We start from the raw sequence: 23282 nt of genomic DNA, 5'->3' as shown, positions 1-23282 counted from the left end.
TACTGGACAGAGAGACATACAAATGTTATCCACAAGTTCATCTGACTCTGGGTAAGTAGATAAAGGGCCTCATTGCCAAAATCCCAAAGTATTCCTTTAAGCTAATCAAACGGATGTTTAGCATTGTTCAACTCAGTGATTATTTACATATTTCAAACTGCATTAGATGCAAGCATATGACAAACAACCGTTACAGTAAAATGAAAAGTTAAGTGCTGAACCAAATATTTGTATCATTCCAAGAGAGCCCATCTCCTTATGTCCAGTTTGAACATTGCAGTATTAGTGGTATATAATATATATTCATACTCTTTGGCTTCAATGTGTGGACCTGTTTACAGTTAGGGGATCACTCTGAGGCTTTGTCTGAGGACACCAGTATGAGTCAGGAGTGTTGGTGTTAGGAGACTGTCTGTGGTGCAGTAGAAGAGTCTAAGAAGCTGCCAGCCTGTGTGCCTTTCTCTCACTTTAAGAAAGCAGAGGCAGTGCCAGACAGTTTGCTCTGCCCGATCAACCGTTTAGGCAGTGCACCAATTGCTTTGAATTTGATGTTGGCATTTGAACTCTGCCTTGTAAGCCTCGCGGCCAGCTGTTTTATGCACATCTATGTCAGCATTTGAAGTTGGCCTTGTTGTGACTCGATAGCTTGTATTATGCATCTATTTCACGTTGCACTGTATGTGCCGTTCCAGAAGTAAATGAGCAGGGCTTGATATTGTACATGCCATTCCACAGACGTTTAAACTGTGATATTTAATGGCTGAGGTCATTTTTGTTTGTTTTTGCAGTTCTCCAAATAGCATTTCAGAGTTTTAAAATTGTGTAGAAATGAGGTAAATGGGCTTCAACTTTAAAAAAAATCCTAAACGACACTATTTTGATATCCCTCTCTCTCATCCCCCATAGGGCGTTTCATCACGGCAGACTCGTCCTTCATCGATGGGAGGGAGAAGGCTGTCCTGGTGAGCCCAGTGTTAGAGATTCTGGACTGGAGCTGTCTAAGGCTGGTCTACCAGATCACTGGAGCTGGCTCTCTGCAGCTGCATCTCAGACCAGAAGCAGACAACTTTGACTACAGTCTATGGAGTGCAGACAAGCCTTCAGACAGCTGGCTCATTGCTAGCATAGACCTGAGAAACACTTCCAACGCATACCAGGTACACGCACAAGCACGCATCCACGCACACACACACACATACAAAACGCAACACCTCCAAACCTACCAGGGAGGTATACCCCAAAACACTCAGCCCTCTATATATTCTATAACTGGGGCCAGGAGTTTTTCCTGACAACTTTTCCTGACAACATCTCCCGAGTGGCGTAGTGGTCTAAGGCACTGCATCGCAGTGCTAGCTGTGCCACTAGAGATCCTGGTTCGAATCCAGGCTCTGTCGTAGCCGGCCGCGACCGGGAGACCCATGGGGTGGCACACAATTGGCCCAGCGTCGTCCAGGGTAGGGGAGGGAATGGCCGGCAGGGGATGTAGCTCAGTTGGTAGAGCATGGCGTTTGCAACGCCAGGGTTGTGGGGTTCGATAAAATAATGTATGCGCTAACTGTAAGTCGCTCTGGATAAGAGCGTCTGCTAAATGACGTAAATGTAATGTAAATGTAAACATGACCTGACCAGGAAAAACTGTGGGACCTCTTTGGCATTCTAAGACACCCCGCATACCATTTGGCGGCAGGTAGCTACCATATAAAATTATTTGACTTAAGACCGTAAGATAAAGTGTTATTGCGTTATGTAATAGAAGTAAAAACACTTAAACGAGGGGATTTCAAATATACCGTAAGTGACAAGTGTTTACTAAATAATTTATAACACTTTATGGCTATCTGATATCACAGGAGCCAAGTAACCCCCCCCTTTAAAGACCTGAGAGGGTTGTGTTTTGATTTTAGGCCAAGGCCACACAGTGTCAAGGTTGAGCGTAGATGTGGTGTGGAATCAAAGCGCAGGACACACAGAGGCTTCGTACTAACGTCTTTAGTGAAGACAGCAAAAGAACAAGCCAACACGGCTAAATACAACCCGGCAGACAAGCGAACTTTACGCACACCGGTAAATGTACAAAACAAAAGGCGCACACTGTGCGGAACTCTCTACAAAACAATACCGAGAGATAAATGAACTAACATCCCAAGTTGTGTCACGAGTTGCTAAGCCAGAACCCAGAAGCAGACCAGGACAAGGTAAGTTGAAACGAAGGTGAGTGTTTATTTACAAGTTCAAGAGTGATGCTGAATAATCCAGGGAACAGAGCGGGCGGCGTTGATTAGTTGTTGGGGGTGCAGTGGTTGATCCCATCCTGGGTCGGCAGCCGCCGACCACCAGGCAGAGGTTGGATGAAGGTTCCGGACGGGTGACTGCAGATGGAACAAAACGGGGGTAAGTAAGCAACAAACCAACAAGGTGCAAAAACAACAAAACTAACGCGCTAGGCTCTAAGACTGATACTCTGGTAAACCTACTGTTCATGGCTAACGATCCGGCAGGGAATGGATGTTAGGCCAGAGCCTAAGAAGGGTGATGATCAGGACCAGGTGTGCAGATTGCTGATGGGATGCAGGTGCGGAAATCAAGAGAGCTCCCGGAGCGTTCCAGAACCCTCGGGAAACTGGAGATCACGAACATAACAACTAGTCCACAGACAGGACCCGACTCAGACTGCCGGGATCGTTACAAGTTGACAAAGAACAATTACACACAACACATGACAAAACCCAAGAGAACTTATAGGACACATAATTAACACTAACAAGGAACAGGTGTAACAAAACAGACCAAACCAAACAAACATCGAAACATAGAACGGTGGCAGCTAGTACTCCAGAGACGACGACCGCCCGAAGCCTGCCCGAACAAGGAGAAGGAGCAGCCTCGGCGAAACCGTGACACACAGACCATAATAATGACAGAGTACTGATGATGATGTAATACTAAATACTTCTAAGGATTTTCTCCTAATAATTGCACCTTCTCTCCCTACCTTCTAACCACAGCAACGCGCTCATAGGTTGAATCCCAAATGGCACCATAATCCCTATTTAGTGCACTGGGCCCTGGCCAAAAGTAGTGCACTATAGGGAATAGGGTGACATTTGAAGCAGACGATACTCTCCCATTACATAAAACCACCCAAGGATCTTCAAGAGAGTGATCGATGGGAAAATAATAGTGTGTACTTTATTAGAGGTTTAACGTAAACCCTCTAATGGAAATAGTCATGAAAATATAAAGCTGTTGTACAAGTGAGAGTGAATTATGAAGGGAAAACCCTGTTCCCATCCCACACGTTGTCACCGTGAGTAATAAGGTGACAGGAATGTTTGAAAGAAAGAAGATGAGTAGGCGGCCAGTACGTTGCAATAAACATTTAACCGAAAATATTTACAAAAGCATACATAAAGGGGCAGATCAGCATTGTACATCAGCACACACAACCAGACGACAGGAATGTTGAAAAGGTGGACGGCGTGTATACCTTTTAAATCACTAGAATATGGCCCCAATCTCATCTTCATCTCTTCCATCATTAGGAATAGACCGATTAGACAGACAAACTTTACTGTACAGGCCAGGGGGCCTAATGGTTCACAGGATACAGGCTCTGCAGCTGTGTCGCCTGGCAGATTTCACCTCTGATTTACTGATGGGAGGTGATAGGTTAATAGGTGCTTACTGTTAGGGCAGAGGCCCAATCCATAGAGAGTAGGAGGTGCTGTCATCTGTTAGGGTTTTATTGCTTTTAGAGTGGAAACTTCTTAATGGAAACTAAACTTCATAACAGTGCTTATCTGAGATTATGGCTTTTTCTCTTTTATTTCATTCTCTCACTCTGTTTCTCTGTCTCTCTCGTTCTTTCTCTCTCTCTCCTCCGCTCGCTCTCTCTCCCTCCCTCTCTCTCTCTCCTAGCTCTTGATGGAAGGTCGACCGAGTGAGGATGCAGGCAACAGTGTGGCGATCTTTGAAATCCACATTGTACCAGGCTACTGCATAGGTCAGTTCTCAGGGGAAAAGAGAACTGTTAAGCCCTATATCAGGGCTCATCAACTAGATTCAGCCGCGGGCCGATTTTTTCTTGAGCGGATGGTCGGGGGCCGGAACATAATTACAAATAATTTGTAGACTGCAAATTGACCGCAAGAAGCCCAAACATATTTAATATTTGACAAAAACATAATAATGTCTAACCTTGCTTACATTTGTATACGTTCACGTGTCTCTCTATTATATGCGTGAGAATACTTGGGAATTTGGGAATACTCGCAGAAAACGTGGGGGGCCAAATTAAATTACTATTGTCCCGCTAGCCGCCTGTTGCGGAACCCTGCCCTACATCATGTGGTTTATGATTTAAGATCAAGAATGATAAGACAACACATTGAACTTAGTCAGACAGTGCAGGTCCTATAGTCTGGTGGTGTATGTGGTTCAATTCCCGTCTTCACCCTTCCAACTTTGTCTCCTCCTAATCTGTCTCCCCCGCTGTTTCTAATCTGTCTGAATAAAAGTTATAATGGCCCAACAAATTGAGAACTCAGTCAGAACATTTCTCTGACGATATTGAAACCATAAATATTCCTTGTGCATGGTACAGAATTTCCATATGCCCACTTATTTGGGGATATGTAGGCCTATAGAGATGGTGTAATGTCACAAAAAACTCACAGGACAAATACATAAATAAGGAAAGTACTAACACTTTACATAACGTTTTCTTATACCTGTGAAGTAACACTGTAGTAACAAACATGAAGTGTTACCAGGAAACCTAACTGTTGTTGTTGTCAGAGTGTAACTTTGAGGAGCACCACCTTTGCGGCTACAGTAACCACTGGAACCCCAATGTCAACTGGTACGTTGGAGGAAGTCTGGCCCGAGACCCACAGTCCAACCTGCCTGATGATCACACCATGAGCAACCAGAGAGGTACTTACACACACTGATCACACCATGAGCAACCAATATAAACACATACACACATAAATGCATGCACACTGAAACACACATACCGATACACACATACACATACTGATCTCACCATGAGCAGTGCCTGACCTTAGTGTGTGTTTCTGTTCCTTGGGGTATGTGTACTAGTTTTTGTTCTTCGTATCATGATTAACCCAATATTTGCTGTCATGTTTTTACACTACGCCCCCCAACCTTCCACACCACCTCACTCCAGGCCACTACATGTATGTGGACTCGGTTTACGCCAAACGGTTCCAGGAAGTGGCCAAGCTGATGTCTCCCATGACGACTACGCCGATGTCGGGCTGCCTGACGTTCTACTACCAGCGGGACCAGGAGAGAGGCAACATCTTCTCAGTGCTCACTAGAGACATACTGGGACACTACGAGGAGATCTGGAGACCAGAGGTCTATGCTACACCCACCTGGAGGCTGGTCAACGTGGACATCAAGGCCCCACACCCCATGGAGGTCAGTACTGGTGAGTGCACACCCTAGAGTTCAGGGGTCAGATGGAAAGGACAGACATACCAGTCAAAAAGTTTGGACACACCTACTCATTCAAGGGTTTTTCTTTATTTTTACTCTTTTTTAATAATACTGAAGACATCAAAACTATTAAATAACACATATGGAATCATGTAGTAACGAAAAAGGTGTTCAACAAATCAACATCTATTTTATATTTGAGATTCTTCAAATAGCCACCCTTTGCCTTGATGACAGCTTTGCACACTCTTGGCATTCTCTCAACCAGCTTCATAAGATAGTCACCTGGAATGCATTTCAATTAACAGGTGTGCCTTCTTAAAAGTTAATTTGTGTCATTTCTTTCTTTCTTAATGTGTTTCAGCCAATCAGTTGTGTTGTGACAAGGTAGGGAGGTATACAGAAGATAGCCCTATTTGGTAAAAGACCAAGTCCATATTATGGCAAGAACAGCTCAAATAAGCAAAGAGAAGCAACAGTCCTTCATTACTTTAAGACATGAAGGTCAGTCAATACGGAACATTTCAAGAACTTTGAAAGTTTCTTCAAGTGCAGTCACAAAAAACATCAAGCGCTATGATGAAACTGGCTCTCATGAGGACCACCACAGGAATGGAAGACCCAGAGTTACCTCTGCTGCAGAGGACAAGTTCATTAGAGTTACCAGCCCCAGAAATTGCAGCCCAAATAAATGCTTCACAGAGTTCAAGTAACAGACACATCTCAACATCACCTGTTCAGAGGAGACTGTGTGAATCAGGCTTTCATGGTCGAATTACTGCAAAGAAACCACTACTAAAGGACACCAATAAGAAGAAGAGACTTGCTTGGGCCAAGAAACACGAGCATTGGACATTAGACTGGTGGAAATGTGTCCTTTGGTCTGGAGTCCAAATTGGAGATTTTGGTTCCAACCGCTGTGACTTTGTAAGATGCGGTGTGGGTGAACGGATGATCTCTGCATGTGTATTTCCCACCGTAAAGCATGGAGGAGAAGGTGTTATGGTATGGGGTGCTTTGCTGGTGACACTGTCTGTGATTTATTTAGAATTCAAGGCACACTTAACCAGCATGGCTACCACACCCAATTGAAATGGTTTGGGATGAGTTGGACCACAGAGTGAAGGAAAAGCAGTCAACAAGTGATCAGCATATGTGGGAACTCCTTCAAGACTGTTGGAAAAGCATTCCAGGTGAAGCTGGTTGAGAGAATGTGCAAAGCTGTCATCAAGGCAAAGGGTGGCTATATGAGGAATCTCAAATATAATATATATATTTTTTTCTGTTTTACTACATGATTCCATATGTGTTATTTCATGGTTTTGATGTCTTCACTATTATTCTACAATGTAGAATACAGTAAAAATAAAGTAAAACCCTTGAATGAGTAGGTGTGTCCAAACTTTTGACTGGTACTGTACATACACACACACACACACACACACACACACACACACACACACACAGGCTGGTCGGCACACACGCGCACACACACACACACACACACGTATGCACACATGCGCATGCTCGCACACACACACACACACACACCACAAACACACATACACAACCAACTTTTATGACCTCAGGTCCAGACAGTGACCCTCTTCACTGACCCCTAACAACACTTCTTCCGACACCAGGGACTCCGACACGCACGCGCACACACACACACACACAGATGAAGTGGTGCCAGGAAAATAGCCTCTCCCTCAATGTCAACAAAACAAAGGAGCTGATCGTGGACTACATCGACGCCGCCGCAGTAGAGAGGGTCAAAAGCAAGTTCCTCGGCATGCACATCACTGACAACCTGAAATGGTCCCTTCACACAGACAACGTGGTGAAGAAGGCGCAACAGTGCCTCTTTTTATTTTATTTTTTATTTCACCTTTATTTAACCAGGTAAGCCAGTTGAGAACAGGTTCTCATTTACAACTGCGACCTGGCCAAGATAAAGCAAAGTAGTGCAATAAAAACAACACAGAGTTACATATGGGGTAAAAAAAAAACAAAGTCAGAAATACAACAGAAAATATATTTACAGTGTGTGCAAATGTAGCAAGTTATGGAGGTAAGGCAATAAATAGGCTATAGTGCAGAATAATTACAATAGTATTAACACTGGAATGCTAGATGTGCAAGAGATTATGTGCAAATAGAGATACTGGGGTGCAAAAGAGCAAAATAAATAACAATATAGGGATGAGGTAGTTGGGTGGGCTAATTTCAGATGGGCTGTGTACAGGTGCAGTGATCGGTAAGGTGCTCTGACAACTGATGCTTAAAGTTATTGAGGGAGATAAGAGTCTCCAGCTTCAGAGATTTTGCAATTCGTTCCAGTCATTGGCAGCAGAGAACTGGAAGGAATGGCGGCCAAAGGAGGTGTTGGCTTTGGGAATGACCAGAGAGATATACCTGCTGGAGCGCAGACTACGGGTGGGTGCTGCTATGGTGACCAATGAGCTAAGATAAGGCGGGGATTTGCCTAGCAGTGATTTATAGATGGCCTGGAGCCAGTGGGTTTGACTGACGAACATGTAGTGAGGACCAGCCAACAAGAGCGTACAGGTCACAGTGGTGGGTAGTGTATGGGGCTTTGGAGACAAAACGGATGGCACTGTGATAGACTACATCCAATTTGCTGAGTAGAGTGTTGGAGGCTATTTTGTAAATGACATCGCCGAAGTCAAGGATCGGTAGGATAGTCAGTTTTACGAGGGCATGTTTGGCATGAGTGAAGGAGGCTTTGTTGCGAAATAGGAAGCCGATTCTAGATTTAACTTTGGATTGGAGATTCTTTATGTGAGTCTGGAAGTTGAGTTTACAGTCTAACCAGACACCTAGATATTTGTAGTTGTCCACATACTCTAGGTCAGACCCGTCGAGAGTGGTGATTCTAGTCGGGTGGGCGGGTGCTAGCAGCGTTCGATTGAAAAGCATGCATTTAGTTTTGCTAGTGTTTAAGAGCAGTTGAAGGCTACTGAAGGATTGTTGTATGGCATTGAAGCTCGTTTGGAGGTTTGTTAACACAGTGTCCAATGAAGGGCCAGATGTATACAAAATGGTGTCGTCTGCGTAGAGGTGGATCTGAGAGTCACCAGCAGCAAGAGCGACATCATTGATATACACGGAGAAAAGTGTCGGCCCAAGAATTGAACCCTGTGGCACCCCCATAGAGACTGCCATAGGTCCAGACAACAGGCCCTCGATTTGACACACTGAACTCTATCTGAGAAGTAGTTGGTGAACCAGGCGAGGCAGTCATTTGAGAAACCAAGGCTATTTAGTCTGCCAATAAGAATGCGGTGGTTGACAGAGTCGAAAGCCTTGGCCAGGTCGATGAAGACGGCTGCACAGTACTGTCTATTATCAATCGCGGTTATAATATCGTTAGGACCTTGAGCGTGGCTGAAGTGCACCCGTGACCAGCTCGAAACCGGATTGCATAGCGGAGAAGGTACGGTGGTATTCGAAATGGTCGATGATCTGTTTGTTAACTTGGCTTTCGAATACTTTCGAAAGGCAGGGCAGGATGGATATAGGTCTGTAGCAGTTTGGATCTAGAGTGTCACCCCCTTTGAAGAGGGGGGATGACCGCGGCAGCTTTCCAATCTCTGGGGATCTCAGACGTTATGAAAGAGAGGTTGAACAGACTAGTAATAGGGGTTGCGACAATTTCGCGGCTAGTTTTAGAAAGAAAGGGTCCAGATTGTCTAGCCCAGCTGATTTGTAGGGGTCCAGATTTTGCAGCGCTTTCAAAACATCAGCTGTCTGAATTTGTGTGAAGGAGAAGCGGGGGGGGCATGGGCAAGTTGCAGCAGAGGGTGCAGAGTTGGTGGCCGGGTTAGTGGTAGCCAGATGGAAAGCATGGCCAGCTGTAGCAAAATGCTTGTTGAAATTCTCGATTATTGTAGATTTATCGGTGGTGATAGTGTTTCCTAGCCTCAGTGCAGTGGGCAGCTGGGAGGAAGTGCTCTTATTCTCCATGGACTTTACAGTGTCCCAAAACTTTTTGGAGTTAGTGCTACAGGATGCAAATTTCTGTTTGAAAAAGTTAGCCTTTGCTTTCCTGACTGCTTGTGTATATTGGTTCCTAACTTCCCTGAAAAGTTGCATATCGCGGGGGCTATTTGATGCTAATGCTGTACGCCACAGGATGTTTTTGTGCTGGTCAAGGGCAGTCAAGTCTGAGGAGAACCAGGGGCTATATCGGTTCTTAGTTCTGTATTTTTTGAATGGGGCATGTCTATTTAAGATTGAGAGGAAATTACTTTTAAGGAACAACCAGGCATCCTCTACTGACGGAATGAGATCTATATCCATCCAGGATACCTGGGCCAGGTCAATTAGGAAGGCCTCCTCGCTAAAGTGTTTTAGGGAGCGTTTGACAGTGATGAGGGTGGTCGTTTGACCGCGGACCCGTTACGGACGCAGGCAATAAGGCAGTGATCGCTGAGATCCTGGTTGAAGACAGCTGAGGTGTATTTAGAGGGTATGTTAGTCAGGATGATATCTATGAGGGTACCCATGTTTACGGATTTAGGGTTGTACCTGGTAGGTTCGTTGATAATTTGCGTGAGGTTGAGGGCATCTAGCTTGGATTGTAGGATGGCTGGGGGTATTAAGCATATCCCAATTTAGGGTCACCAAGCAGTACAAACTCTGAGGATAAATGGGGGGCAATCAATTCACATATGGTGTCCAGGGCACAGCTGGGGCTGAGGGGGTCTGTAGCAAGCGGCAACAGTGAGAGACTTATTTCTGGAAAGGTGGATTTTTAGAAGTAGAAGCTCAAACTGTTTGGGCACAGACCTGGATAGTATGATGGAGCTCTGCAGGCTATCTCTACAGTAGATTGCAACTCCACCCCCTTTGGCAGTTCTATCTAGACGGAAAATGTTATAGTTGGGGATGGAAATTTCAGAATTTTTGGTGGCCTTCCTGAGCCAGGATTCAGACACTGCTAGAACATCAGGGTTGGCAGAGTGTGCTAACGCAGTGAATAACTCAAACTTAGGAAGTAGACTTCTGATATTTATGTGCAAGAAACCAAGACTTTTGCGATTACAGAAGTCATCAAATGATAGCGCCTGGGGAGTAGGAGTGATACTGAGGGCTGCAGGGCCTGGGTTAGCCTCTACATCACCAGAGGAACAGAGGAGGACTAGAATAAGGATACGGCTAAAGGCTTTAAGAACTGGTCTTCTAGTGCGTTGGGTACATAGAATAAAGGGGGCAGATTTCCGGGTGTTATAGAAAAGATTCAGGGCATTATGTACAGACAAGGATATGGAAGGATATGAGTAAAGTGGAGGTAAACTGGCTGGAGAAATGTGGCTTGGCCCCTAAGACCCTCACAAACTTCTACAGCTGCACCATTGAGAGCATCCTGTTGGGCTGTTACCTCGCCTAGTATGGCGATTGCACCACCCGCAACCGCAGGGGGTGGGGCGGTCAGCCCAACACATCATCGGGGCACACAGAGTGCCCTCCAGAACATCTACAGCACCCGGAGTTACAGGAAGGCCAAGAAGATCATCAAGGACCTCAGCCACCCGAGCCACGGCCTGTTCACACGCTTACCATCAAGAAGGCGGAAAACAGTACAGGTGCATCAAAGCTGGGACCGAGAGACTGAGAAACAGTTTCTATCTCCAGGCCATCAGACTGTTAAACAGTCACCACTAGCCGGCCTCCACCCAAAACCCTGCCCTGAACCTTAGTCACTGTTCTAGATGGCTACCACCCGGTACTCTACCCTCCACCTTAGAGACTGCTGCCCTATGAACATAGAGTAATTGAACACTGGTCACTTTAATAACGTTTACATACCGTTTTACAATGTTGTTTCAGGTGGTGTATGAGGTTGCCTTTAACAGTGCTCGTGGAGGATATGTGGCCATTGATGACATCTCCTTCTCTCCAGAGTTCTGCCACACAGAGACAGGTGAGAGGGTACAGTGGGGTGGGGAATCCTAGAGAATCTTCATTGAGCATGCTTTTTAGTCCAGGGCTAGGTTTAATCTGTGTCTGGGAAACTGGCACAGCATGTTTCAGCAGCAGCAACAGTAGCTACTATCCACATTACAACACTACCATTGAGTCCTAGAGAACCACATAGCCCCTACTCTGCCATCTAACCCACTCTCATTCCCCTCAAGTCTTCCAAACAACATATTTTTGATTAAGCAAGAGAGGTGGGATGGGAGAAGATGTGCTCTTAGTAGAAAAGTACTGGAATTTATTAGATTAAGATTGGAACATTTATAAAGTTTACAAATATTCATCATCAGACAGCAGGTGAAACCTGAAGACACACATACTGCGACTGTAGAGATTCACAGTCTAAATTCCAGAGAGAACCTCCCTAGTGGTTAAGAGCGCTGGGCCAATAACCGAAAGGTCGCTGGTTCGAATTCCCGAGCCAGCAAGGTGGAAAAATCTGCCATTCCTCCCCTTAAGCAAGGCAGTTAACCCTGAACAACAACTGCTCCCCATGCGCCGATGACGTCGATTAAGGCTGCCCCATGCACCTCTCTGAGGAATTATCCAGCATGGCACATCATCTATTTAACCACCGCTCTGATGTCATGACTGCATCAATACATACAATCTATGGCTCATTTCTAATGCATGGATACTTTTTTGATTGTTAACAAGTATCCAACCATGTATCCAGTAAAAAGCCCTTGCAGCAGAAACATTGACATTGAAAACCTTCCGTTAAGTCTGTTTGTTTTTGTTTAAAGGTACAATGCAGCAGTTTTTATCTCAATATCAAATCATTTCTGGGTAAGAATTTAGTGCCTTACTGTGATGGTCAAAAAGAAACAAAATGTGCTTCTTAGTAAAGAGCAATTTCTCAAGCCAAAACATTTCTAGGACTGTCTGGGAGTGGTCTGAGCGGGGAGCAGAAAACTGAAAACTAGCTGTTATTGGCAGAGAGGTTTGGAACTCTCTTTCTTATTGGTCTATTAACTAATTAACCACCTGGTGATGTCACCAAGCAGGCCAAAACTCCATCCCACCAAAACGGGCTGACATTTCAGGCGGTCTTTTCAAATAGCTCTAACACTAAAAGGGCATTATCACCTTTTTCACAATTTCACAGTATTATTCCAACTTCATAGTGTGGAAATATATATAAAACACAGGAAAATCAAATTGTTGACCGCACCGGGCCTTTAACTAACTAAACCCCATGACAGACGTTTACTGATCACATAACTCGGCCTCTGACCGCAAGGCACTACAGAGGGTAGTGCGTATGGCCCAGTATAATAATATATAATATGCCATTTAGCAGACGCTTTTATCCAAAGCGACTTACAGTCATGCGTGCATACATTTTTGTGTATGGGTGGTCCCGGGGATCGAACCCACTACCTTGGCGTTACAAGCGCCGTGCTCTACCAGCTGAGCTACAGAGGACCACGTACATCACTGGGGCCAAGCTTCCTGCCATCCAGGACCTCTATACCAGGCAGTGTCAGAGGAAGGCCCTAAAAATGGTCAAAGACTCCAGCCACCCTAGTCGTAGACCATTCTCTCTGCTACCGCACGGCAAGCAGTACCGGAGCGCGAAGTCTAGGTCCAAAAGGCTTCTTAACAGCTTGTATCCCCAAGCCATAAGACTCCAGAACAGCTAATCAAAAGTCTCCAGAACAGTTAATCAAATGGCTATGGCTACCCGGACTATTTGCATTGTCAACCCCCCCCCCCCATTTCACTGTAAGGTCTACACCTGTTGTATTCGGCGCGTGTGACAAATACAATTTGATTTGATTTGATTTAACTAATGTAGAGAAACCCAAAGACTAGTAAGGTTTCAACTATTGCTCTGTCTTTGTCAGGACTCAGGACACATTTGTCCCACCTCTGGACTGTCATGGCTGCTTTCTTTCAGAGCCTGTGGTTGACCCGTCCATTGCCAACTGTGACTTTGAGGAGGGTCTGTGTCACTACTACCAGGAGAGAGTGGAGGGCAAGGTGTGGAACAGAGTATCAGTGAAACCCAACGCATTCAGGATAGGAGACCACACCACAGGGACTGGTGAGTTATAATTACAGTATATAACACTTTACTTAAAGGCTGTAAGACTTTTAATAAGCATTTACCCTTTATAACGTCTTATTGTCATCTCATAAGGGTGAATCCTAACTTCCTCAAAAGTTTTTAAATGTATGCCTCCCATTGACTTAGTGAAAAATGTACTTGGAAGTGGAAGTTAGGCATAACAGCCATTTTGGGTCAGTTGGAAATGTCCTATATAAAGAGAGAGATAGCATTATATCCTTTGTCTACCCTCCAGGCTCGTTCCTCCTGGCAAACACGCGCTTCACGTCGCGGCCGGGTTATGTGGGTCGTCTCCACGGTCCCTTCCTACCCGGCAACCATAGGTACTGCCTGCGTTTCCACTACGCCCTGCATGGCTTCAGGAAGGTGGACAATGCACTGGCGCTCTACATCTACGATGAGAACAACGTGGCTCAGGAAAAGGTCTGGAGCCTCTCTGATACCACCAGAGACATCTGGACCGAGGTGGACATCACATATATGAAGCCCATGGCTACCAAGGTAAGACGAGTAGGGAGGGAGGTAGGGAGGGAAGTGGACATTACCTACAACAAACCCATGGCCACCAAGGTAACACCATGATGGGAGATAAGAGTAGGGGAGGAAGGGACAGATTGATAATAGTTTAGCTTTTGCATGGTGATTAGCCTGGCAATGTCTGTGTTAAGGCCTGTCTGTCTTTCCAGCTTGGTCTCACAGACTAGAATTAAATGTATGTTTACTATGCTACGTCTACCAGGTTGGTCTTTCTTCCAGGTAGTGTTTGTCAGCATCTGTAAGAACTTCTGGGACTGTGGTCTAGTGGCTGTCGATGACATCACAGTGACCATTGGGGACTGTCGAATCACAGCAGGTAAGACAGGACAGGCGTGGGCTTCTATACCTCAGATCTTTGACCTTGTCATTCTGTCAAAGAGACTGCAAATGATAACATACTGCAAGATCCTAACTTGGGATATGCAACTCCAACTGTTTTGCAAATCTCCCATTGATTTCAATACTTAAAAACAGAACTCAAACAGTGAGGTACCCAATATATGGGGTCAGGTGATTCATAGTACTGTATCTGCTCCATTGTTGATTTCTTTGGAAATAAACTCCCTATTTGTAAGTTAGCCTTGCTTGCCATGCCCATAGCTCTTTAGTTTCCATCCAAAGTTAAGTGGTTCTTAAACACTTTGCTATGGATGTTAGCACAGACAGCTGGTTTGGCTAGGTTACATATCGGGGCTTTGTGCTAGGAGTGTGATAGATAGCAAACAGTGGTACATTGGTAGGAGTCAATTGTGTAGTTAAGCCAGGAGTCACTACATGACCAGATCAGGAGAAGCACCAGAGTTTTTTCCTGCTCAGTTCATGTGGCCAGAAAAAACTCATGGCCCCTTTATTCATTAATACACTGAACAAAAATATAAACGTGTAGGTCCCATGTTTCATGAGCTGAAATAAAAAATCCCATATGCTCAAAAAGCACATTTCTCTCAAATGTTGAGCACAAATTTGTTTACATCCCTGTTAGTGAACATTTCTCATTTGCCAAGATAATCCATCCACCTGACAGGTGTGGCATATCAAGAAGCTGATTGAACAGCATGATCATTACACAGGTGCACCTTGTGCTGGGAACAATAAATGGCCATTTTAAATTGTGTTTTGTCAACACAATGCCACAGATGTCTCAAGTTTTGAGGGGAGCGTGCAATTGGCATGCTGACTGAAAGGAATGTCCACCAGAGCTGTTGCCAGATCATTTAATGTTAATTCTCTACCATGAGCTGCCTCCAATGTCGTTTTAAAGAATTTGGCAGTACATCCAATCGGCCTCATAACCCCAGACCACGTGTAACCACGCCAGCCCAGTACCTTCACATCTGGCTTCATCACCTGCAGGATCGTCTGGGGGGGTTGGGGGTTTCTGAGGAGTATTTCTGTCTGTAATAAAGCCCTTTTGTGGGTAAAGAAATATTCTGATTGGCTGGGCCTGGCTCCCCCAGTGGGTGGGCCTATGCACTCCAAGGCCGACCCATGGCTGCACCTCTGCCCAGTCATGTGAAATCCATAGATTTAATTATTTCAATTTCCTTATTTCCTTATATGAACTGTAACTCAGTAAAAAAAATGAAATTGTTGCATGTTGTGTTTATATTTTTGTTCAGTATAGCTCTTGTGAATGGCAAATTTGGCAAGACAACTTGCTCAATTAGCTTGAGAAAATGTCAAGCTGGAATCCACCACAACTCTGCTCTTTTTCTCCTACCCAAGCCCAGACTATGGCTGTGGATATGTGGATATGTGGTTTTCCTGCTGGTCCTTTTTTAGCCAGCTGCTGAGAGACTGGGCTGGGTCCTTCAGTTAAACTGTTACCATTCATAAGTTCTTAGATGATCAGTCATAGTGGAAAACATCTGGTCTCACCATCTACAGTTGAAGTTGGAAGTTTACATACACTTAGGTCGGAGTCATTAAAACTAGTTTTTCAACCACTCCACATGTCTTGTTAACTAACTATAGTTTTGGCAAGTCGGTTAGGACATCTACTTTGTGCATGACACAAGTAATTTCTCCAACAATTGTTTACAGACAAATTGTTTCACTTATAATTCACTGTATCACAATTCCAGTGTGTCAGAAGTTTACATACACTAAGTTGATTGTGCCTTTAAACAGCTTGGAAAATTCCAGAAAATGGCTTTAGAAGCTTCTGATAGGCTAATTGACATCATTTGAGTCAATTGGAGGTGTACCTGTGGATGTATTTCAAGGCCTACCTTAAAACTCAGTGCCTCTTTGCTTGACATCATGGGAAAATCAAAAGAAATCAGCCAAGACCTCAGAAAAAAATATTGTACACCTCCACAAGTCTGGTTCATCCTTGGGAGCAATTTCCAAACGCCTGAAGGTACCACGTTCATCTGTACAAACAATAGTATGCAAGTATAAACACCATGGGAACACGCAGCCATCATACCGCTCAGGAAGGAGTCTCCTAGAGATTAACGTACTTTGGTGCGAAAAGTGCAAATCAATCCCAGAACAACAGCAAAGGACCTTGTGAAGATGCTGGAGGAAACAGGTACAAAAGTATCTATATCCACAGTAAAACGAGTCCTATATCGACATAACCTGAAAGGCCGCTCAGCAAGGAAGAAGCCACTGCTCCAAAACCACCATAAAAAAGCCAGACTACGGTTTGCAACTGCACATGGGGACAAAGATCGTACTTTCTGGAGAAATGTCCTCTGGTCTGATGAAACAAAAATAGAACTGTTTGGCCATAATGACCATCGTTATGTTTGGAGGAAAAGGGGGATGCTTGCAAGCCTAAGAACACCATTCCAACTGTGAAGTACGGGGGTGGCAGCATCATGCTGTGGGGGTGCTTTGCTGCAGGAGGGACTGGTGCACTTCACAAAATAGATGGCATCATGAGGAAGGAAAATTATGTGGATATATTGAAGCAACATCTCAAGACATCCGTCAGGAAGTTAAAGCTTGGTCGCAAATGGGTCTTCCAAATGGACAATGACCCCAAGCATACTTCCAAAGTTGTGGCAAAATGGCTTAAGGACAACAAAGTCAAGGTATTGGAGTGGCCATCACGAAATCCTATAGAAAATGTGTGGGCAGAACTGAAAAAGCGTGTGCGAGCAAGGACGCCTACAAACCTGACTCAGTTACACTGTCACGATCGTCGTAGGAGTGAGTAGACCAAGGCGCAGCGTGTGAAACAAACATGACTTTATTTAATTAAAGTATCAAACAAAACACGACTCGTGAAGTCCACGGTTAACAATACCGACACGGAACAAAAACCCACAACACCCAAGGAAAACATACAGTTTAAATATGGCTCCCAATCAGAGACAACCCACAACAGCTGACACTCGTTGCCTCTGATTGGGAGCCACTCTAGCCAACTTAGACATAGAACAACTTAGAATACCCAACATAGAAAATGAACACATAGAAAAGAACACACCCTGGCTCAACATATAGAGTCCCAGAGCCAGGGTGTGACAGTACCCCTAAAGGCGCGGACTGCACCGCAGCCTCAACAAAACCCCAAACAGGGGAGGGCTGGGTGGGCATTCCTCCTCGGAGGCGGCTCCGGCTCGGCCTTGACCACCACCCTTCCATAATTCCCCTGTAGCGCCCCCTGGTCCGGTCTGACCCCGCTGGCTGGATCTGGACTGGACATTGACGGAGCGGATTGCTTACGCTCCGTTGTGGAGCAGCTGACCGGTCTTACCAGGCTGACGACTCGCACCCCGGGCTTGGTGCGTGGAGCAGGAACAGGCCGGGCTGGGCTGTCGACGCACACCGTAGGCTTGGTGCGTGGAGCAGGGACAGGCCGGGCTGGGCTGTTCGATGCACACCGTAGGCTTGGTGCGTGGAGCAGGGACAGGCCGGGCTGGGCTGGCGACAGCACACCGTAGGCTTGGTGCGTGGAGCAGGGACAGGCCGGACAGGGCTGGCGACGCACACCGTAGGCTTGGTGCGTGGAGCAGGGACAGGCCGGACAGGGCTGGCGACGCACACCGTAGGCTTGGTGCGTGGAGCAGGGACAGGCCGGGCTGGGCTGTCGACGCACACCGTAGGCTTGGTGCGTGGAGCAGGGACAGGCCGGACAGGGCTGGCGACGCACACCGTAGGCTTGGTGCGTGGAGCAGGGACAGGCCGGGCTGGGCTGTCGACGCACACCGTAGGCTTGGTGCGTGGAGCAGGGACAGGCCGGACAGGGCTGGCGACGCACACCGTAGGCTTGGTGCGTGGAGCAGGGACAGGCCGGACAGGGCTGGCGACGCACACCGTAGGCTTGGTACGTGGAGCAGGGACAGGCCGGACAGGGCTGGCGACGCACACCGTAGGCTTGGTGCGTGGAGCAGGAACAGGCCGGACCGTACTGGGAACACACACCACTGGCCTTAAACGGGGGATCAGGAACGGGCCGGACCGGACTGGCAATACACCTCAGTACCTCTCGCCGTGCCTCTACAACTTCCTTCCCTCCTCTCTGGCCAATGGCTCCCGTAACCCGGTGGCCTTCTCTCCTCGTCTCCCATTTCGCCCTGTGGCAGCCTCCTGCTGCCCAGTCGCCCATGCCGTGTGCCCCCTAAAAAATTGTTGGGGGGTGCCTCTCATCCGTCCGGCTGATGGCACTGCTGGACGCCGCTTCTCCACTCCTGCCTGGATCTCCCCCTTCATCGCCTTCCCGGTACCGGACGGCCTCCTCCTTCGTAATCTGCCCCCAGCCGAGGAGGACATCCACCAGCGTTACCTCCCTGCGTGTGTTCCTGGACACGCTGCTTGGTCCTGGTTTGGTGGGTTTTTCTGTCACGATCGTCGTAGGAGTGAGTAGACCAAGGCGCAGCGTGTGAAACAAACATGACTTTATTTAATTAAAGTATCAAACAAAACACGACTCGTGAAGTCCACGGTTAACAATACCGACACGGAACAAAAACCCACAACACCCAAGGAAAACATACAGTTTAAATATGGCTCCCAATCAGAGACAACCCACAACAGCTGACACTCGTTGCCTCTGATTGGGAGCCACTCTAACCAACATAGACATAGAACAACTTAGAATACCCAACATAGAAAATGAACACAGAAAGAACACACCCTGGCTCAACATATAGAGTCCCAGAGCCAGGGTGTCGACTACACCAGCTCTGTCAGGAGGAATGCGCCAAAATTCACCCAACTTATTGTGGGAAGCTTGTGGAAGGCTACCCGAAAAGTTAAACAATTTAAAGGCAACGCTACCAAATACTAATTGAGTGTATGTAAACTTCTGACCCACTGGGAATGTGATGAAATAAATAAAAGCTGAAATAAATCATTCTCTCTAATATTATTCTGACATTTCACATTCTTAAATAAAGTGGTGATCCTAACTGACCTAAGACAGGGATTTTTACTAGGATTAAATGTCAGGAATTGTGAAAAACTGAGTTTAAATGTATTTAGCTAAGGTGTATGTAAACCTGACTTCAACTGTATGATGTTACATGGTAAATACATGGGCAGTGCAGCAGGCCTCTTTGACTTGACAGGAGTTTCTCCAGAGGCCGTTTGGGCTGCATTCACAGTCTGCTGTGGTGAAAACATAAATGAGGCCTTCGCAACAGTTTGTGCCCAGACCTTTAGATGGGTGGTTCTTCTAGGACCATGATATAATAATATTACTGCAACCTTTCAGAGACTATCACAAATGAGCTGGCTTTGATTTTAATAATAATTTATTTCACTTATATGCTGTAGTGTATAACAGAAACCATTTCAAAGCACTGGTAATGTTGTGTTGTAATATTGTGTCACTCTTAAAGCTAAGAAATGGAAAAGGAATGTTTAGCCTTATATACTGCTACTGACTCGGATGATTTAGCTACAACCCCGATTGTGCAGAGCAATGGGGATATGGAGTCAAAGCTGCTATCACAGTTATACATTATCTGATTATGAACTCACTTGAGTGATCGTTTTGAACAACACTCATGCCAACCCCCAGTGAGTGAGAACAAGCTTGAAGTAGATCATACCCATATTTCTACATCGAATCAAGATTTGCTGTCAAATTCCTTAAAACAGCTGTGTGTGTGTGTGTGTGTGTGTGTGTGTACGTGTCTGTGTCCCAGGGCCGTTGAGACGCCTGCCTGGCCAGTGTAACTTTGAGACAGGGGACTGTGGCTACAACCAGGAGAAGAGACAGACAAAGGGGACTGGCTCCGGGTGCGAGGACAGACCCCCACCTCCTACACCGGGCCCCGAGGGGACCACACTACAGGGGTGGGTGAGTCACCACTTCATTCATTCATCCCTTCATTCATACATACACCGAGTTCAGGCATCAGTTATACACACACACACAGGTTAAATCCAGGTTAACTGGAGTGAGGAAATCACACACACATAAACCCACGCGCATGTGCATTCACATACGGGTAATGCTGATATGCTGTAATTCACCTACGGGTGTTTTTATGTATGACCTCTGATATCTCAAGATATCTAAGAGTTTATGTTTTTTTTATCTTTGTTGATACGACCTCTAACTCCAGAGCCCTAAGAATCAGTTTTTTTAAAAGATTGTATTTATTTATTTCACCTTTATTTAACCAGGTAAGCCAGTTGAGAACAAGTTCTCATTTACAACTGCGACCTGGCCAAGATAAAGCAAAGCAGTGCGATTAAAAACAACAACAACACAGAGTTACATATGGAATAAACAAAAACAAAATGTACAGTCAATAACACAATAGAAAATATATATACAGTGTGTGCAAATGTAGTAAGTTATGGAGGTAAGGCAATAAATAGGCCATAGTGTCACGAACAGAAGAGGACCCAAGAGCGCAAGTTCAAATTCAGAGTTCTTTATTCAAGGTTACAGGCGGAAGAGGAGTCCCAGGGGTGTCAGGGGGTCTTTCAGGGTCCTCCTGTGGGTACCTGTGCTCGGGGGTCACCAAATGTCCGGGGGTGTCCAGTCCAAGTGCTTAGTGTGTGTGTTCCCCAGTGATGGAGCGGCGTATCGGGCTGAGGGTGGTGAAACGTCTGGGCACGCTCATCTGGTGGTCGGAGACCGGAGGGCTGAAGATCGGAGAGTAGTCGAGGTCAGAAGGCAGGTTGGGATAGACGGGGCAGTAGAACAAGGAGGCAGTCAAGAAAGGATCGGTATCACAAACAGGAGTCAGAGCGCAGACAGGCAGGTTACTGGTCCGGGTTTGAAGACGATCTGACAGGGCTTGGCTGAAAACCAGGGCTTGATATACTGGGAGAGGTAGTGGGAAATGCAGTTCAGCTGGCGAGTAATTAGAACAGAGTGAGGCAAGGTGAGGATGGTGAGTGGGAAATGCAGTGCAGCTGGCCAGGTAACAAGAGCAGAGCAGGGCAGGTGGAGCTTAGTTAGGCTGAGTAGAGAGAGGGAGGTGAGCAGAGTGGAAGATAATTGAATGCAATTAATGTTGCTACCAGGAGAGAGAGTGCTCATGACAGGACCCCCCCTCCAAGGGACGGCCCCCAGAAGTCCCAAGAACAACATCATGCCGGGAGGGTGGAGGGAGCAGGCGGCGGGTCAGAACTCCTCCCGAGCGGTCCGAGTGAATCTCCTCATCCTCAGAAGGAGCTGGAGGGTCACGGTCGGGAGACAGGACAGGCACTGAGACAGGAGCAGGGCGGGCCGGACGGCTAGGAACCCCTCTTGGGACGGCCCCCTACGGATTGCAGGCTGATCAGGATGTAGTCGGTGGAAGTCAGTGATAAGGGTCCGGTCCACTATCCTCCTGGCCGGGATCCAGGTCCTCTCCTCTGGACCATATCCTCCCAATCAACGAGGTACTGGAGACCCTACCCCTTCGCCTAGAGCGGAGCAGCCGCCGGACGGTGAAGACAGGACCGCCATCTACGAGGCGCGGAGGAGGTGGCGCCGGAGCTGCAGGGACCAGGGACTTTCATGGACCGGCTTGACCTTGGAGACGTGGAAGGTGGGGTGGACCCGCGTGGAGCGGGCAACTGAAGTCGGACCGCCGTTGGACTGAACTTTCTGCACAGGAAAAGGACCAATGAGCGAGGGCCAGCTTTCGTATACAACCCAGAGCGGCGATCCGGGCAGACAGCCAGACCTTCTGACCAACCGGTAAGTAGGTGCTGGGGTCCTCCGTCGGTTGGCACCACCGGCGTAGCTGGTTCCAGACTTCAGGAGCACGTGCGAGCCTGGGCCCAAGGTGCGAGCGGCAGCGCGGCATACGCAGAGCAGACGACGGTGGCATCCGCCTCCTGGCTGGCAAACAGTGGAGGTTGATACCCGTAGACACACTGAAAGAGAGCCCGGTGGAGGAACTGGTGAGTGAATTATGGGCATATTCCACCCAGAGCAGGTGTTGAGCCCAGGCCCGGGGATTTTGGGGAAGCCACACACCTCAGTGCCTTCTCCAGCTCCTGGTTCATGCGTTCAGTCTGGCCGTTTGACTGCGGGTGGAATCCAGACGATAGGCTGGCGATGGCCCCAAGGAGATGACAGAACTCCTTCCAAAGGTTGCTGAGAGTTGCGGGCCCCGGTCTGACACTATATCCTGGGGTAGGCCATGATACGAAACACATGTTCCAGGACCACCTGGGAGGTCTCTTTAGCAGAGGGTAGTTTGGGAAGGGGCCACGAAGTGGGTCATCTTACTAAAGCGGTCAACAATGGTAAGGATGACTGTGTGTCCGTCAGAGGCGGAAGGCCCGTAACAAAGTCCAGTGAAACGTGGGACCAGGGCCTCTTGGGTATGGTAGGGGTTGCAGCAACCCAGCAGGAGGCTGGTTGGGAGTCTTGTTTCGGTTACAAGGGACAAGCTCGGATGAGTTCTCGGACATCCCGTCTCATCCCCCGCCACCAAGAACCGCTGGCGGACCAGATGAAGGGGTGCGAGTGATGCCGGGATGACAGGCCAGGCGGGATTCGTGCCCCCACTGAATCACAGGTGACCTGAGATTTGCTGGAACAAACAGGCGGTTGGGGGCGCTGGTGCTTGGACCTGGCTGTCGAAGAGCCCCTCCATGACCTGCTTCTCGAGTCTCCCGTGGGGGCCGCTCGACCAAGTGGCTGGGAAGAGATGGAGCTGTCATGGCGGTGTCTCGTCCTTCTGAAACATCCGGGAAAGAGCATCAGGTTTGATGTTCGCGAGATCCCGGGCGGTAGGAGGCGTGGGGTTGGAGCGCGTAAAGGAACAGAGACCACCGCTGT

The 23282-nt window shown here is 47.1% G+C and overlaps 1 protein-coding gene across 1 annotated transcript; it reads left to right on the top strand.

The window, feature by feature from the left end:
- Nucleotides 1-906: 906 nt before the first annotated feature.
- LOC123490457 (MAM domain-containing protein 2-like) lies at nucleotides 907-20348 on the top strand (the record flags this gene model as incomplete). Its single annotated transcript, XM_045220497.1, is given in 10 exon segments — nucleotides 907-1157; nucleotides 3922-4006; nucleotides 4801-4938; nucleotides 5195-5451; nucleotides 11326-11419; nucleotides 13379-13525; nucleotides 13785-14050; nucleotides 14306-14402; nucleotides 20194-20262; nucleotides 20265-20348. Coding segments are annotated over 10 exon segments (1488 nt in total), but the record flags the coding sequence as incomplete, so codon positions are not given.
- Nucleotides 20349-23282: the final 2934 nt, after the last annotated feature.

This window comes from Coregonus clupeaformis, unplaced genomic scaffold (assembly GCF_020615455.1).
Source record: "Coregonus clupeaformis isolate EN_2021a unplaced genomic scaffold, ASM2061545v1 scaf4044, whole genome shotgun sequence".
NCBI lineage: Eukaryota > Metazoa > Chordata > Actinopteri > Salmoniformes > Salmonidae > Coregonus > Coregonus clupeaformis.
Note: the sequence above shows the minus strand (reverse complement) of the source record. Positions and strands in the feature narration are given on the sequence as shown.